An 18,344-nucleotide genomic window follows, 5' to 3' on the forward strand; every position below is an offset into this window, starting at 1 on the left:
CCATCTCAGTAACATCCATCACCTCCTAGTGCATGTGTGCGTGTGTGAGTGTGTGTGCGAGTGTGTATGTGCGTGTGTGTGTGCGTGCGGTGTGTCTGTCTCTGCGTGTCGTCTCCTGATGGCCGTGAGGCTTGCTGTGCAAATGCTGTTCTCTCTCGACCCAGCCAGCCTCTGGTCCCTTCACCTGCCCGGGCCCCGCCCAGGCACCTGGAGGGGGGATGTGGTTTCAGGAACCTCTGGTTCTAGCTAGGGTCCATGCATTCAAGGGTGTAGAATCCTAGGTAAGCCCAAAGCCCTGGTGGGAAGCAGGTGTGTGGGGAAAGGGAGTCCCAGTGGAGACCTGCACGGAGAGGGGCTAGGAAGGGAAGTCTGTGAGTGCTGTGACTGAGAAAGCAGAGTGGAGAAGGAATGAGGAAAAGATGCTAAGGACTACAAAAGTGGAACTACAGAGGTTGGCAAGCTGTCAGAAACAACTGTCCAAATTGGTCAAAAGCCCTGTCATCTCTGCTGTCCGGAGCATGTTGAGTCCATTATGCATAAGATAACGTTTTCCTTTTATGTCCCTGTTATCACCATTTGTCTTAAACTGGGCCTTGTTGGTATGGGTAAGGTTCAACATGGAATAGTCTTTTGCTTTTTTTCTGGGGGAAAATGCCCTGCATTGTCTTGTGTTCTCAGTGATGGTAGTTACCAAAGTGAAGGCTTGTCTGTGATCTCCCTGAGAGAGAATGAACATGAATGACAATGAATGCGTGAAGGAAGGAGGGTGGGGTGTGTGCATATGGCGGGTTAGGAGATGACCTTGTGTGACAGTGACCTGTTGATTCATGATGCAACCTGGGCTCTGCCCAGACAGCGCTGGGGGGGGTGGGGTGGGGAAGGATGGATGCTGAATCTGACCAAAGACAATTTCTGATCTTTCTTCCTCTGATCACATCTCCTAAAGGGAGTTCAGTGAATCACAGGCTTGAGTAGCTGATTGCCATCCCAGCCTGCAGAATTTGAGTAAAGTTTTCACCTCTGACCCATCCAGTTTACGAAAGTGACAGCCTTTCTCCTGATCGCAGCTCACAAGTAGCCTTAGAGAGAAGCAAACTGAAAAGATGTGTTTGCAAACTTTGAGCAGGTCTGGTCCATACGTTCTAGAGGGCGGTGTGGCCAAACTGGGTGCAAGGGCAGGGAGAGATGATCATGTTTCTGCAGGCTTTTCCCTAAAGCAGCGCTGGGCCTGGAGGACTAGGGGGCCAACTTCCAGAGTGTCGTGATCCCCCTCCTTGTAGGGAACTGCTTGCTGTTCTCAGATTCTAGTTCTTGGGGCTTGATGACTTTTCTGGAGGGGAAACATACTCTTTCGTGGATGGCTGTGTCGCAGTTCGCAGTAAGCAAGGTAGCGCTGCGCTGAGAGCCTTCTGTTTTCTGCGGAAGGCATGTATGATGACCATCTGGATACAGGCTTATACCTTTGCTGAGCCCCCAAGGCTTCCCAATTAGATGGCTTCAGGGCTTGCCCTGGTGGCTGGATATAGTGTTTGGATGTTTTAAAAACCTGAACAACAACACATGGCTACGTAATTAATAATCACATTTCCTGGGTGGGTTCAAATGATGCCGAAGCTACATGTATACATCATGGGTTAAAAAGACTCTGTTACATCGTGTCACAATAATGTTTTGCCCCTGGACATTTTTTCGTTTCGTTGTTTACAGAAAGTATCCTTTCCTTGGTGAAATTAAAATATCTCCGGTTAGATGCCAATATCAACACATTTCCACACGGTTCCATTGGGAGTTGAGGCTGTGACTATAATTTATGTTGAGTACCCGGCCTAGGAAATTAAGTTGTGTTCATAATCTTGACAGATACGTTCTGAAAATGCATTCGATTCTGCAGCAAACATTAAAAACAGAAAATTTTTGTTTCCTTGAAGGATAGCTCTCGTTACATGTTTGGTCTCCTGTGCTCTAGAAGGGGCTTCAAATGTGATTTGTCACTCTTCATTTAATTAGCACGACGAGGCACTTCCTTTCTGCATTGAGGAAATATTACGTGACGATGTGGCAGTTAGGGAAGCGGAGTCAGATGGCAGTGGGAGGAGAAACGGATCAACCATGGCACTAGGATGACTACACAGATCCTCAAGAAAGCTCCCCAAGGTGGGCGCGGCCTGTCGAGAAGTGGGATGAATTGCTCCTCCCTGTGCCAGGGGCGCCAGGAGGCTGAAAGCCCAATTACTAGTGAAAAATGGAGTGTGGGTGTCAGGTGAGCACAGGAGTCAAGACGTAGGCCAGCGCGTGCTTGTGCGGTGTAGGGTGCGGTCTGTCTGAGCAGGATCAGAGCTGGTCCACGTGCTCTGTCCCCCCCCTCCCCCCCTCCCGCATTGGAATGGTGTCGGAGGGCGCACAGATGCACTCTGGTTATCAACTCTGTGGGCTCCATCTGGTCTTCCTCTGTTCAGACCAACTGCAGGGCCCCTTCTACATGAAGGGGGGTGGCTTGAGGACCTCTTGGATCCACGTGTGGGTAGGAGCTTGGCACCTGGTGTCCTCTGGCCTCTGTGGTCTGAATGAGTGTGCAGTTTCCATCCGCCCATCCATCTTCATCATTAAAGCCAGCCTTCTCTCCAGCCCCTCTCCAGAGGGAATCAGAGAGAAGCTGCATCAGGCTTTTTTTTTTTTTTTCCTCTCACTCATCCCCTACGTGCCATATTCACTTTAGTTTGACTCGGCCTTTGCTCTTCATCCATTGTTGCTGCATCCCAGTGACCTGCAAATTTCCACAAGGAGCAAGTAAATAAAGGAACGCAGCTCTGCAGCCACGAAAACTCTGTCCCCTTCCCAGCAAATAGTAATGCCTCCTCAGGTCTTCCCGATGAGGACTGCAGTATACAGACACTCGTTAGTCCAGTATTTCACGGATTAGAAAAAGAAAAAAGACCCCAGAGTGGGGAAAGTTTTGTTCATTTCTTTTTCTTTCAACGTTCGAGGATTTCCTTTTTGCAAAAGACACTCCGGTGGACTGAGGGGAGACTGTTCCCCACTCATCCCAGATGGGAGCCTGCCCATCTTCAGGACAGGAGGACTTGAGAGGGATAGATTTTTCTTTTCTTTTCTTTTTTTCTTACCTGTTTGGAAGTTGGGTTTAAGGAGGAGACCGTCATTTCCGGCTTACAAAGAATTAGGTGGTTAGGTTTTATAACGTGAAAGCCTGAGCCCCCGCTGGCAGGTGGTGGTGTAGGTGGCCCAGTAGAAATGTGGGTGGTGGACCGGAATCAAATGACTCTCAGTCCCTGATGTGGCCCCCTCGGAGAGGCTCGGTCATAAAGATAGAGGAGAATGGGATACTCCACAAACATTGAGCCTGTAGAATACCCCACACCTGTTACCTAGTCACCTCAGTCTAAAAATGAGCAAGAAATTTTTGTCTTTTTTTTAAAAGCATGATTCCATCTAAAGCCGTAAAAAGGCTTTTTTTTTTCTTTTTTCCTCTAAGGGAAGAACAGATGCTAACAGATGAGATTTCACTGGCTGATTCGTTTGTTTCAGATGCTTGAACGGATGCTTTAGAATTTTCTGCCTGAGCTACAGCACCACGCTCGTTAGTCGGAAGGCGTTTGTGGCTAAGGCCTTGAAAGGGAAAAGTCTCAAGTGGGCTTATTTCTACTGAAACAGCATTTCGGGAGAAATGCAGGAAAAAGCAAACCCAAGGCCCCAGAGAGACCCCTTCCAAGCAAAGCACTCCTCCGGAAGGTGGAAGCAGGGCCGTGGCTCAACTGCGGAGCCGTGGTCTCCTGTCACGGATGCTGCTCGTGGTGACTCCTTTTCATGAAAGGGAACGAGCAAGGCTTAACAGTTTTCCCTTCCAAGCAGAGACTCAGAGAAAGGGAAAGAGTGAGAGAGAGCAAAGGAGGGGGGCAGCCGCCCCACAGAGAAATGAAATGAACACAACTTCCTGATGCTGGCCAGTAAAAAAAAAAAAAAAAAAATTAATAAAAAGATTAAGCAGACCTGCGTAAGGTGGGCAGCTGACTCCGTTCCAAAGTCCTGCATCCCTAGTTTACCTGAACTACCAAAGACTGGCAGGCCCCTTGGCACTGGGCTGACAAAGTTCCTTTTATATATGCCAGTCCATCATGACCTCCTGACCATCCAGCTCCACTCTCTGCAGTGACCAGTGCAGGATGCAGGGAGATGTGGACAGGACAGGAAGCTCAGACACCCCCATTTAAACTAACACATACACCTGCATGCCCAAACCAACCCAGGCGACACCTCAGGTTCCATCTTAACGCGTCCGCGGGAAATACCACCACACCCAAACCTCATCCGACATTGTCCGTCTTTAATTCAAAGCCAGTCTGGGGATGCCTCTTTGGAAGCAGTGTGGTCCAGTTTCAAGGACACTGGGAGTCAGGGAACCTGGGTTCTAGTCCCAGTTCCAGCGTTCACTTGCTGTGTGACCTTGGGCAAGACACTTAACCTCTCTGTGCCTCAGTTTCCCCATCTGTAAAATGGGGGTAATAATGTCGACCTACCTCACAGGGCTGTTGTGAGGAATAGCTAAGTGATTGTAAAGCACTTTGAACGTATAATTGCTTATTATTAAGACTACAACAATAATAATATCATATGCCTGTTTACCACCAGAACTTTAAGAAATTCTTGTTTTTCTTTGAGCTCTTCTCTGTTCTGTAGTGATCCATCGAGAAAGAGAATTCTCCCCTTTTTGAGATATCTAGGAAATGCATAAAGATGTAAACAGAAGTAACTCTTCAGGTTGTTTTCTCACATCTTACAAAAAGTAGATTCTTTTGCACAAGAAGTTGCTTCGAGGCGGGGCGGTGGGGGGGGGGGGTCCCCTCTGAAATTCTCAGCTGTTTCCAAGCAGTAGTTGAGGAGTCAGTACACCTGATGCTGAGCCCAAGATACCCAGAGGTATTCAGAAGTTTAGTGCAAAACCTTGAAGCTCCTGAAATGTCTAGAGAAGAGAAGGGTTCCAAGCCCTGGCCTGTGCAGACTGGAGGCTGCGTGCGTGTGCGCGTGTGTGCAGGGCGTGGAGAGGCCCAGGATGTGGGGAAGCCCGGCTCCTGGCTGTTCTCACCCTCAACCAGGCAGGGTGGGGGCCGGGTAGCCAGTGGGAAGAGTGGCGCTGGCAGAAGCCCCCCAGGCCCGTCCTATGCGTGACTGAGAGGCTCCCTCCCAGCCTGGAGGGCTGCTCCAGTGACGCCTTCTGTGCTGTGACCTCTGTTCCACTTGGGAAACAGGCCTGGCCCCCAATTCTGTTCCCATGTGTGCAGACTGTCTTAAGTCTAGGAGCTCGTGGTGGGTTTCTGGATTCTCACAGCAGAGTCCATGGGGACAGAGAACAGGGTTGACCTCTTCACACAGCACCATGGGTGGTGACGTGGGCATGGGGGTGACCCCTGTGAAAATGTTGAAGCACAGCTGCACCTGCTAGTTGACAGCTGTGGCCCCCAGCACTTTGAGTCTCCTCACCCCCTGCTAACATCCCAGCCCTGCACCAAACCCCTCTGTGATTCAGTAACTAAAGGGCGAATGCCTGGTGTAGCAGGGACCTCTGGGAGCCTATTCTGGTCTGAAGGCCCACCTCTGCTCTGACTGGGTAGTGCCCGGGATAAACCAGTTATTAAGTATGTGGTGTATCATCCCTGAAAAAGAAGCTGGTCAGCTCTATGGGCACAGGTAAGGAGTTTATCCACCATCACAAACGATCCCTCTGTCCCTGACCGACCCTGATGTCGTTTATTAAATACTAAAGGGAGTGTATGTGCTCACCCCCGCCCCCTGTCTGTGTCACCCCATCTCAGAGGCCCACAGTGACCATCTGTCTTCTAGATCTAAGCCTCTATACACCGGAGCCTCAGCAGAACAGCTCTAAGCAATCCATGTGGCTGGTGTCTCCACATGCCTTTCTGCACAGTCCTTCCAAATACGTAGAAACTGGAAAACAGTGACTTTCTAGGTGGGATTTACGGAACGGTCTAAATGGAACGTGAGAATCTTGCCCCACGTGGGCCTGGCTGTGTGCTGAGTGACGGCCCTGGTGGTGGCTGGTGGCTGAGACCAGTTGGTGAAGGACAGCCAGAAGTTGTCGGGGCCACCTCCTGCCTCGCTCGAAAGGGAAACAAGGCTTCCCTGGAACCTGGTTCACAGTCAAACTGCAGATACCTCTGTCCTTTTCCCTAAGACCTTAAAAGAAGAGTATAGCTTTAAACGTAGAAAAGTTGTAAGAGACAAGTCATGTTTAATATGTCAGATTGACAGACGCAGCAAACTCGGTGCCCAACACCAGAATCCATGGTGCTAAACTCTTAAGCTCCTGGATGGAAGACACAATGCAGGCCAGGATCCATCGCAGGGACACAGATGTAGGATCGGGCCTCAGGATCTTCTTCAATAGCTTATTCTATGGTGTGACCTAATTAAAAATTCAGTTGATCCACAGGATTATTGGGTACTGGATTCTCTACTCTTAAAGGCCGGAGATCGTTCCTCTCTAAGAATAGTAATTATTATTTTCAAAAGTCTTTGAGACGATAGAATTACTGAAAATAAGGAAAGTTAACATTATGTCATCGCAAAAGGTCTTAATTACTGTGGCATGCTATTGACTAACACCCACCTAGTAGCCCTCTTTAGCCCAAATGTATCACGATTTGGTTATCCACTGGCAGGAGCTTGCGAACACTCATGGTTCCTTGGTTGGGTAGGTACCTGCACGAATTAGTTCTCCCTGGCACACCGTAGCCCTGAGAGAGGTGGCTATCTGGGGTAATGGGAGGGCACATCGTTCTAAGGCACAGTGAAGGCAACCCATGCCAAAGGCTAACTCAGAGAAGCCACGAGAAGGATGTTTCTTCCCAACGTAGAGAAAGGTCGGGGGAGATCACAGGAATCCTGGATGGGGGAAGAGCCCAGCTCCAGGAAAAGATGGTGTTGCCTGTCTGAGGGCAGGTTATCATCAAGTTCTACAACTTTTTGGTCTCAGGAACCTTTTATGCTCTTAAGAATTATTGAGGACCCTTATGTATCAATATTTACTACATTAGGAATTAAAGCAGAGATTTTTAAAACGCAGACTATGCAAGCACAAAGATGCCAGAGAGATGAGATCCCCAAGGTTTATGCAGCCTTTGAAAAACCCCACTGTGCTCTCAGGAGAGGATGAGAGCGTACAAGGCCGAGAGCATCCTTGTCTTGTTATGCAAAACACAATGACCTCTTGGACCCTTTAAGGTGTCTCAGAGGGCCCCAGGGTCCTTGGGCCACACTTTGAGAACTGCTGCTCTGGGGGATTGATCTCATATCCCCCCCTAAAGGAAAAGGGTGCTGGAGCCTTTTTCCGATCTCCTGCCCCTACCTTGAACTGTCCCCTAACTCCCAGGCCCGTCCCAAATCCCAGCCCACTCACCTGTACACGGAGCTGCCTGGGCCCCCAGCATCCAGCCCGCATTCAGCCTGAGAGTTGTAGCGCACAGGCCATGTCTCACTGCCGGGGCTGATCTGGAGGAATGGTGGTGTGAGTTCGTGTGAGAGAGAAGTGTCTGTAAGGATCTCAGCTCCTGAGAGTGGCACGGCGGAGACAAGGATATGTGCTGAGTGTAGGACCCGTTTTCGCGATACCTGCTGATTTCTGTCATTGCCGTGATACACGAGTGCTGCTGAGTTAGTCGTAAGAAGTTTCACCTTGATTGAGTGGCAGCCACAGTCATGTGGGGTTGCAGTCATGAGTGAGCGCATGGTGGGAACTGGATCCTGGCACTCTTCCCCGTAGACCCAAAAAGGTGGGGCGGCATGGTGTCATTGGAACAGCAGAACTGCGCGTCGCGATCCCTAGCTGAGCCATCACTAGTGTGGGCAGGTCACTTAACCAAATGGGAATAATCTTGGCTCTCCCCTCCCCGGCCCGCCCTCCCAAGATGTAGTGGGATAAAGTATGTTACAGTGCAGTGACAAAGATGCTAGCAGAATAGGTCTCGATTTGTGACTTCTGCTAAGCCCACATTTTAAGTAAAACTCTCTCTGTTATCAGGAAACTGGCAAGCATTTCTCCAATGCTGGTTTTAAAACTACAACCAAGAATTAAGGTGGAACTAAAACAGATAGCTCTGTCAGATCAGAAGAAATGTCACAGATTGCTTTAGATAATTTTTTTTAAGTCGCAGGGAAATGTCATAGATCACTTTAGGTAATTTTTTTAAACTTCCCTTTATCTTTCAAAATGAAGGTAACAAACTCCATGTACACAGCTGAGTGCCACCCCCAGGGTAACTTACCTGGTAATGTTACAGCTGACTTTGCAGGGAGGGTCGGAATCACTGTGCATGACTCACGGGGGGCGTGCCTTCCGCGTAATTCTAGCTCTTTATGTTTATATATAACTCGAGGACTGTTCATAATGGATGCAGAGGCCACACCATCACATTTTCCCTGGTGGAGAGCAATGACAAAAGAAGGGGTGTGCCTGTGTGTGCATGTGGGGATGCAGGGGAGGTGGGATGGCTTACAGATAAACAGGTGTATGCTGTGAGAATTTAATCTCCAGTTCTTTGTGCCGAGGGAGCTAGTCTAAAATGATCCCTTCTAATTGGGTAGGGGCAGAAGCCTGCTAAAGGGTTAACCAGAACTCGCCTTTAACGAGATGACCGAGCAGGGCCGGCCTTGGCTGCGGGAGACCTGCCTGTGATAGAGACCGGGCTCTGCTCTTTGGCTGGAGCCTGAAAGCCTGGCACTCATACCCGAAGATGGATGGCCTGGCCCAGTCCCGACTGGAGACTCACATCTCTTATCTGCACTGTTACAGTGTAGGTTCAGGAGGGGTTCCTGGGCGTTTCTACGTGCTGAGAGCTGGCAGACGACTGGTGTGAGTGATGGCGCTAGCTTAGGGAGACAGGCAGTGAAAGCATTTCAGATGCACCAGGTAGGAAAAACTTAACCCTGAAAGTGGGCAAGAGTAAGGAAGGTAAATGAATGTTCCTACTTGAGGTTAAAATATCATACATTTATGCTATTGCTTCAGAAATATTTACAGAGATTTTATAGTTTGGGTTTTTTTTTTTTTTTTTGGTGACTTAATCATTCACTAGAGTAAATATCTATAAAATTCCAATTAAATGGTGTCTAAAATTTAAAGCAGCGGTCTACAGGCAAAGCGCCAACATTTCTTTTTTTAACAAAAATATTTATGAGAGCATCTAGCATTTAAAAATCAACCAGAAACTAGGCTTGATTCTGTTTTTTATATGATTGGACATCTTAAAACAAATCAATAATGTTTATATTTTATAGAAATTCTGTGTTTATTCAAAACCATAATTCTACTGTGATGTTAATGGAATGACTTTATATGGCTTTAATTGTGTTGGTTTAAATGCTAATGACCACATTTCAAATTAAAATAGTATTTTGCTGATAGGGGTAGACACAGATATGACATATGAAAGAATAGATAATTTTACTGATTGTAAAGTGTTTATTTCCAGAAAAAAATGTTCTTTTTTTTTTTTTTAAGGGCTGTGGAAAAAAGTCATTTTTTCAAGGGTTTAAGATAGACTTCTGCCCTTTGGGAACTGGAACTTGTGCCTATGGAATTTTTGGAGCAGCCTAAGCTACCTTTTAGCTTGATATGTGTGTGCTAGAAAATTTTTCATTATCATGTTCTGTGATATGTAATAAATTCAGGGTGCTGTGCTTAAGCTTCGTTTCAATTCAAGTTTGGGAACATCTGTTTCCCTCATTCCCAAGCCTGGCAGACACCCCTACTCCCCATAGTACCTCCCCCCTCCCTCCCCGTCTGTCCTTCCTCGGATCCCCTGTGAAAGAGTACAGTCAGTCTCGGACTCTTAGGAGGTGTGTTCCTTCCTGCGTGGAGCAAAGCAAAATATAATCATGATTTCTGAGCCTCTGCTCTCCTGTCTGGGAAGAGTGATGCTTTCTCTCCTCCTTTGATGTCTCTTTAATAAATATGTTGTCCTTATTTGTCTTTGGACGTGGCCTCTTGGGCCACCTCTCAATTTCCTCCATGATTTATGTTGCAAACAAATTCTCTGTCCTGTGTTTGTTCACTGCTCTCTCCTAATCTTGTGTATCATTGAAGACATGCTGGAGACAGTTTTTGGTTTTATTATGCAATTATGTCATACGTGTATTTCAGTGAAATGTCAACCCGTCAACAGAGGATGATGTTAAAAATTATCCAAATAAATAGTTTTCTATTTCTTCTAATCAGACCTAGTCCAGTCAGTTGAATGACAGTGAACAGGATTATCTGTTGTTATTTAAACAGAGTTTTCCTGGCCCACACTGCCTTGGGACATGGATTAAGGTACATAATTTACCTGGGGATGTTGACTCGGTGCATTGTCACCTGTGTGTGTTTTGTGGCAACGGAAGCAGCGGGTGTCTCAAACCTGGTGTCTTGTTTGCGAGCCTCAGATATGTAACAGCTCTTTCTTTCCAGTGATCCAAAATCAGATGGTGAAACTCTGGCTTCGTTTATCTTCCCTTGATAACTGTGCCCTACAGAACACTGCCTGGATGAATTGCAGGCTGTTCAGTACTACTGGGCTCAACCTTGCTGCCCAGGCCTGCAGCTCTGCTGTGCAAGAGCTTTTCATCCACTTGGCATTAGAGTTGCCTTCCTGATGTTTCCCTGAGAATGGTGTGGGTCTGCCTCTAAGACAGATGATTTCCCAGGCTCAGATGTGCCGGAAGCGGGGTCCTGAGAGAGGAAAAGAGTGAGCGTGTGTGTGTGTGTGTATGCGTGTACATGTGTGTGCTTGTAGGTGTACGTGTGTGCACGTCTGAGTGCGTGTGTCTGCTGCCTGTGAGCAGAGGGACAGGTGAGTGAGAGGCAGCCTCACTGCCCACAGCACAAACTGTTCTGGCTTTGGCCCTGGGACACGTGTGTCCTTCCCCTGCGAGACCACAGCCTTCTTAGCCGGGAACCTTAAGGCTTTGACTCCAGGCAGCTCGTTCACCCCCACAGTTCATAAAATGGAAAGGTCTGGGGCTCCTGTATGCAAAGAATGGTTCAAACCAGACGCAGCCTGGTGTGCCATCTTTAAAAGGATCCTCTCGTAGGCTGAGGGCTATTACGAACGAAGCCATTTTCACGAGAGCCTCTTGGACGGTTCCATATGACTGCAGAAGACCGGTCTGAGCGTTCCCACACTCGTGGGCTCGGTCCTGCCGGATCTGGCAAGATGGGGGCCGCCCTCCCCTCCTCCCCTCCTCCCCTCCCTCCCACCCCCTCCACTGCCGGGCGTGTCTCAAACGTGGTCATCATGCTTTGTCTGTGCCCTGTACCACCCGCTGCCGGGGCTTGTGGAGGAAGGACAGGGAAGTGGTCCCCCCCCTCACACTGGGGGGTGTTAGCTGCAGATGGAGACCCGCACAGCCAGTGCCTCAGATGTTCTCCACACCTTTAGTGGCTACTGAGGTGCAGACAGATGGCCGGCAGGTGAGGGGGTACCACCCGGGTACAGGACGGGTGACCTTAGACCGGGGACGGGGAGGGAATGCCTCTTTCCGATGCCAGTCTTTTTGTGTCCAAGGATAGAGTAACTGCACTCTCCCTGTTAGCGCGCCATTTTTCTTCAAATTGTTGTTCAAAACATCATAATTTTCTCAGAGCCAGCAACCACCCCTCCCCCATAGGTAGTCCATAAGCATCTCAAATATTTCCCTAGAGAAATTAAGTACAATGGGAGGGCTTCTCCCAGGCCCTGTCCCACTGGAACCCGGGGCCCAGGGTGAGGAAGGCCGGCCGTGAGGGCCTCGGGGAAATGCAGAACGTCCGTGAGGGGCCTGAAGGGGTCACCTGGCAGGTCTGGCGCTGCCTCCAGAGGCTGGAGCCCCTTTCAGTGTGTTGTGGTCTTCAAGAGGATGACCCAACCATTGGCGAGTTCTCCACCTGAGCACAGGCTGCAGGCCCAGGTGCCAACAGATGGCCATGGAGCCTGGCCCTGCACGGCAGCCCAGGTCTGTGCGTGTCTGTCCATCGCGTTCTGGTCCTGAGTGTGCTGGTGGCTGCAGTGTGTTGTGTCCTGCCCTCGTTCCCATGGCTTTGAAGCAGAAGCAGTGGCCCAGTTGGCTGCCTGGTCTGCTGGCCCTCTGGCACCTGCACTAGGCTTCTCATCCTGGACACAGCCAGCGAGCGCGTGCCACCCTCTCTGTAAAACAGCCGCGCCGTGCTCCTCACCCCGTCCGAGGCTCCGGGAGATGGCGCTCTGCAGGCCATCCTTCTGTAGACAGTCACTTAGACATGGGCCTGGGCTCTTGGCCATGGCAGACCCTAGTACTAGTAAGCAAGCACTGTTCCCTGCGAGTGGGGGTACTTGAAAAGGCGGTCACTGGCCTCAAGCATCCTAGCCCAGGACCATCTTGAACTCCTGACCACACCCTCCATCCCTGAGGCTGCAGGGACACCATCAGTTACATTCAAACAAGTGGTCAGTTCCCTGGACTGTCCTTTGGAGAAACCTTCCCCTCCCACAACTGAATCAGGCAGGAGCAAAGCCAGGACCCAGGCTGGGCCCAGGCCACCCGTGTTGTCTAACCTGTTTTGCCATTTTCATTGATCTAGGCGGGATTAAGGACACTGCACGACATTGGGCCAGAAATCCGGCGTGCTATCTCATGTGATTTGCAAGATGACGAGCCGGAGGAAACAAAAGGCGAAGAAGAAGAAGATGTGTTCAAAGTAATTATTCCACGCCTAGCTACACACTGGCCACTTGGAAATAGCGGGGCAGGAGTCCAGTTGGGGCAGTTAACGATCTGCCAAAGAGCCTGGAGGATGCACACCAGCCCCAGGGCCTAGAGGGGCTTGTGGACCATGCCCTCCCCCCTGCAGACCCTCCCCGTTCAGCAGCACCCCTTCTAGGGCCAGGCCTGCTCCTTCCCAGAGCTTGCTCCTCTGCCCCACACTGGCCACTTCGGAGGAGCTTGGTCACGACCACTGGCCGGCGTGGATGAGCATCCTGGGTCCTTCTAGCAGCCGCTGGCCCTCCCTACCCCTCCTTCCCCGGGCCGGCTCTTTGATCTGCCAGCGGGCCCTCCACTTCCCAGCCCCCGGCCCAGAGACCTGCCTGCCGCCCAACCTCGGCCACTGGGGCTGCCGACAGCCCTGCTGGGTGAAAGTCAGCTCACCTTGGAGCAACCGGAAGAGTGCACTTGAATGACAGCCGAGCGCTTGCTCCCCAGCTCAGGAATCGGTAACCTTCCTCATTTCAGGGGGACCAGCTGACACACACAGTCACCCTGGTCACTGAGACACTCAGATTGTTTTACAGGGATTCTATGGAGCTTACCTAGAATTTGTTTTTCATGTAGAAAAAAAATTACCTAACATAGCTAGCCTGCATCAAATATTTGTTAAATTACCTGGTGTTGTCTCCCATTATTTTGCAGAGAAATGGTGCCCTGCTTGGAAACCATGTCAATCATGTTAATAGTGATAGGAGAGATTCCCTTCAGCAGACCAATACCACCCACCGTCCCCTGCATGTCCAAAGGCCTTCAATTCCACCTGCAAGTGATACTGAGAAACCGCTGTTTCCTCCAGCAGGAAATTCGGTGTGTCATAACCATCATAACCATAATTCCATAGGAAAGCAAGTTCCCAGCTCAACAAATGCCAATCTCAATAATGCCAATATGTCCAAAGCTGCCCCTGGAAAACGGCCCAGCATTGGGAACCTTGAGCATGTGTCTGAAAATGGGCATCATTCCTTCCACAAGCATGGCCGTGAGCCTCAAAGAAGGTCCAGTATTAAAAGGTAACGTTTAAGATGTGTTTGCACTTGGTAATGTAGTGTCAGCCCAAGGCAGGTTCTTCTCCCGTCTCTGGCACAGGTGGGAGGCTCCCTACGGGCATTGGTGTTAGGACCTGTGAGTGCCTCCAGGTCACAGCTTCTTCAGGAACTGGCCATGTGATGAACCCAAACGATAAAGGGCCACCCACCTGCCACCCTGCATCCTGCTCTACGCGATGCCCCTTAACACAGGAGCAACTGCAAACTCTACCTTCCCCGACTGTACCACATAATTAGGGACTGGCAGACTTTTCCTGTAAAGGGCCAGAGAGTAAATATTTTAGGGTTGGAGCCTCATACACTCTCTGTTGTAGCTAGTCACCTCTGTTATCTTAGCAAGAGGCCAGCCATAAATCATATGTAAGCGTACAGGTGCAGCTGTGTCCCGATAAACCTTTATTTGTGGACACTGAAATGTGAACTTCACGCGCTCACGTGCGATGAAATAATTTTTCTTCCTTTGATTTTGCTTCAGTCCTTTAAAAGAATAAAAACTCTCTGTAGCTTGTGGGCCATGCAAAAACAGGTGACGGCCTGTATTCAGCCCATGAACCATAGTTTGCCGACCCCTGCTCTAGGGAGTAGCTTGATATATTTGCTTTTTAAATTTTGCTAGAAATATTTAACTTTTATCTTCTCCCTCCCTCCCGTGTTATGCCTTTCCTGGATAGAACGCGCTATTATGAAACTTACATTAGGTATGTGCTCATTGCCTGTATTTATGTGTTAAATACTGTGTGTTCTAAGTGGGACCAGATGGCCTCTCTGAGTGCTGAGAGATGAGAAAGCCCTGGGAGCCAGCTAGCCTAGTGCAGGGCATTATAGCCCAGGGCTGTGGACGCAGAGCTTTCAGATCCATATCTGCACAGACTGTGTTAACCATCCAAGGACCTAAGTTCACATGCAGCGTGCCCACAGCTATAGCCCCGCAGGCCTCAGTGCGGTGCTGGGAGAGCCCCCGGCCTGTGGAGCTGGGCAGTCGTGCTGCTGTCTGGGGTCAGGCCTCTTGTGGAGGCTTTGTAAAAGCGTGACCCCCCCACCTCCTGAAGTCCAGGAGCCAGGCCTTCTCCTTTGTCTCCTGGGCATCCCCCTACCCACGGGCAGTATACCCTGCTCCCTGTTTGTTGAACCCAGTTGGACTGTGGGTGGGACGGCCATGGTGTTGGGGACAGGGAGGACAGATGTCCTGGTTTCATGATCTCAAGTTAGAAGTTACCTGAGCTGGAGGAGGGTGGGACAGAGTGAAGAGCTTGGAGGAAGCACAGTCCTCTGTTTGGAGAGCAGTGATGCCACAGAGCCTGGCCGGCTTCCCTGAGGGCCGAGGCCAGGACATCTGGGTTTCAGGGAGACCTCACGACAGTCCTGGGGCAGGGCTGTCTTTGAAAACGTGGTGGACGTTGTCCTGGAGAGTCTCCCTCCCCTGGGATCCTGTACTCAAAAATCCTGTCACCTTTCCTGGGTCAGATGCCCCAGGCTCTGAGGGCACCTTCGGCCGGGGTAAGGAGGCACAGGGATCCGAGCAGGTGGCCTGGGAGCCCATCACTGCAGGTCTCTAGGTCCATTTTCTTGCTCTACTCCCAAACTACATCTACTCTTTTGGTTCTCAGGCCTCTGGGGGTAGCGGTGTGGCACTAGCATCATCAAGGCACTAGGGGAGAAACCCCTTCCTGGTACGTGTGTGCGCACACACATAGACACACACACACACAGCACCGTTGCCAGAGGCATCAACGATCCAGCCCCACTTGAGGCAGGAGCACCCAGGGAGATGCCAGAGCACCTCGGGCAGGGCTGCCGTGGCCACCGCCGAGGCACCGCTGGAGGAGCAGTCTGCCGCCCGCCCAGCCGCTCAGGCCCCTCTCTCCCAACTGCAGGGCTGACTCAGGAGACGAGCAGTTCCCAACTATTTGCCGGGAAGACCCAGAGATACACGGCTACTTCAGGGACCCCTGCTGCTTGGGGGAACAGGAGTACTTCAGCAGTGAGGAGTGCTATGAGGACGACAGCTCGCCCACCGGGAGCAGGTGAGGGCTCTGTGGCTCGGGATGACCTTAGGAGGCCTTGCTGTCTCCTGGCCCTGGGGCCGCGCCTGCTCACGAAGCCACGGGCCACCTGCTGCTGCCCTTGGGACTGTCCTGGGAAGCAAAGTGGGAGCACAGCCTCTAGGCCACAGGAGAAGTCGGGGCAGGAGAAATAGGACTGGAGAGAGGCAGAGTGGAGGCTGTTTTTTCAGGCCTGTTGACTTATTTCCACCAGGGGCCCACCCGTGAGGCTTTAGTATAGGCTCTAGAAATGAGAGCCTTTGCTGAACGCTGAGCGCTCTGGGCTGGGGGTTCTCGCTGTGTAGCGGCTCGTCGGCCCAGAGCTTGGTCGGTCTTAATGGACAGCACTCCCATCAGGAGGTCTCTCCTAGAGGTGAGGGGACAAGAGGTCAGAGTGGCACCACTCAGCAGATGTGCCTCTCTAGGCTCCTGTCCTGAAGAAGGCAGGTATGAGGTTAAAGTGGACACTTTGCTTTAGGACAGGTAGCAGGCAGTGCAAGGGGACAAAGGCCACCTCCCACCCTCTTCTCTGTAAACTGCATCCCACTGTGACCGGTGGCCCATTGAAGTGGACGTGGTTCTGTGGTGAGGTCACTTCTGGTGTCTGAGATGTTGTTAAACCTCAGCCTCGTCTTTCAGGCCAGCCGCAGCCGAGCCTCCCTCACCCTGCTCTGCGCCACGGCCTTCCGCAGGCCTCCCTGGATGCCTGACTTGCAGCCACTGGTTCTGAGCCAGCTGCATTCTGACTTTCCGTCTTCAGGGCCTTTGCTCACACCACGACCACCCCTTGGATGCCCTTTCCCCACCTGTGCTCACCTAATCCCACCTTCCCTTCAAGGGCCTGCTCCTCCTCTGACTGGAATTGAAATGCCGCCCCCACCCCTGCCCCGAGAACCCACGGAGCCCCACCCTGAGCCCCTCTCTTCCCGCGCCCACCTTCGCCAGCCTGCGTTAGAATTCCACGTGCATGAGGTATTTGCTAAGCTCCTTGACCGCGCTTCATGCATCTTCACGTCCCAGGCGCCCCGCTCAGCACCCGGCCAAGGGCAGACCCTCGGGAAGAAGCGAGCAGGTGATAGTCAAGCTTGCAGGGCATCGGCGGTCCACATCTGACCGGGGCCTGAGGCTGCCCCAGGGAGGGAAAACACCAGCACCTCACTCATCGCAGGTCTGCCGTCCTGAACCTTCCTGTGGCAGCCCTTGCCCTCCAACTAGAATTTTCCATGGAGCTGAGGGCTGCCTTGTTCTACTGTGTCCAAGGCGGTGGGGAGAGGACTGTGACGTGGGCTTGTTAATTAGGCTCTCATGTGTCCCTTGCTCTCTCTTCTGGCCTTTTCGATCACCAGGCAGAGCTACAGCTGTGGCTACTATACCCGATACCCAGGCAGCAGCTTGGACTTCGAGCGGCCTCGAGGCTACCATCACCCCCAAAGCTTCTCGGAGGATGACGACTCACCTGTTTGCTATGATTCCCGGAGGTCTCCAAGGAGACGCCTGCTCCCTCCCACCCCAACATGTGAGGCCAGATTTTTTGTTTGGGAGCAAGGCTCACAGAGAACAGTGTGCCTCTCCCCCTGCCCCAGCCCGGGGGTGGTGACGGACGTGGTCCTGCCATGTTGGGGGCCTCCAGTCCTCGAGACCAGCCCCCTAGTTGGAGATGCTGTTGGCTTTCTTTCCCATCTGTGTGCCACGTGGTAGGGCTTAAAGCGCTTCCTGCTGAGAACAGAGAGAGACAGTGTGAGGCCCCACAGTTGCACGGTATGTAGCACCTGACGGGGGGTTTTCTGTGCGCCTCATCGCTGCCTTTGAGCTTGGGATCTGCCCTGACAGGTAGGCAAGACATGCACCATGGCGTTGATAAGCCCACTCCCTAGATGGGGCAGTGACCCCTTAGAGGGCGGAGGATGGGCCCACGCACAGAGTGGACTTGAGCCCAGGCCTCTTACCAAGGCCTATGCCTCTGAGGAGCACCTGGGGGTTCTTGGTATCCATCCTTCCTCCTCTCCCCCACCTTTGCCTTGGTCTGCCAGTGCTCTCTGCTCATGGTAGGTTGTGGCCTTGGTGGTGACCTCTAGGGTAGGCACCTCACCCTGGGGCCAAGGAATCCCGTCCTGCAGAGAAGGGGCAGGGGCTGGCTGCTCCCTGACCTGGTTTTCGTGTGCGGATGGCATCAGTGGTGCCACCAGGAGATCTGGGTCACCCCCAGTGAGGAACTTGAGCCGGGGAAGGAAACAGAGCAGTGGCCCCTGCCAGTTCCTGGCTGGGTAGTTTGATTTTGGACACGTGGACATTTTGATGCTGGTTAAAGAATGTCCACTTCTGGCGTTTCTGAAGAATGAGGCGTACTTTGGGGTAGGACTCTAATCAGTAACCAAAACTAACCAAGACACAGCGGCTCTGAGTCTGCCGTCTAGTGCACAGCAACAAGTGCAGTTGGGTGGCACCCAGGTCCTGTCTCTCTCCAGCT

The 18,344-nt window shown here is 51.4% G+C and overlaps 1 protein-coding gene across 1 annotated transcript in view; it reads left to right on the plus strand.

Moving 5' to 3' along the window:
• The window catches only part of CACNA1D (calcium voltage-gated channel subunit alpha1 D), a 323,373-nt gene that overhangs the window by 295,083 nt on the left and 9,946 nt on the right, over positions 1 to 18,344 (plus strand). Inside the window, exons 40-43 of the mRNA XM_029243849.1 lie at positions 12,605 to 12,721; positions 13,432 to 13,799; positions 15,710 to 15,859; positions 17,224 to 17,393. Coding sequence (XP_029099682.1) covers positions 12,605 to 12,721; positions 13,432 to 13,799; positions 15,710 to 15,859; positions 17,224 to 17,393 — 805 coding nt within the window. The remainder of the gene's footprint in view (positions 1 to 12,604; positions 12,722 to 13,431; positions 13,800 to 15,709; positions 15,860 to 17,223; positions 17,394 to 18,344) is intronic.

This window comes from Monodon monoceros, unplaced genomic scaffold (assembly GCF_005190385.1).
Source record: "Monodon monoceros isolate NGI ecotype Baffin Bay Population unplaced genomic scaffold, NGI_Narwhal_1 Super_Scaffold_3, whole genome shotgun sequence".
Classification (NCBI taxonomy): Eukaryota; Metazoa; Chordata; class Mammalia; order Artiodactyla; family Monodontidae; genus Monodon; species Monodon monoceros.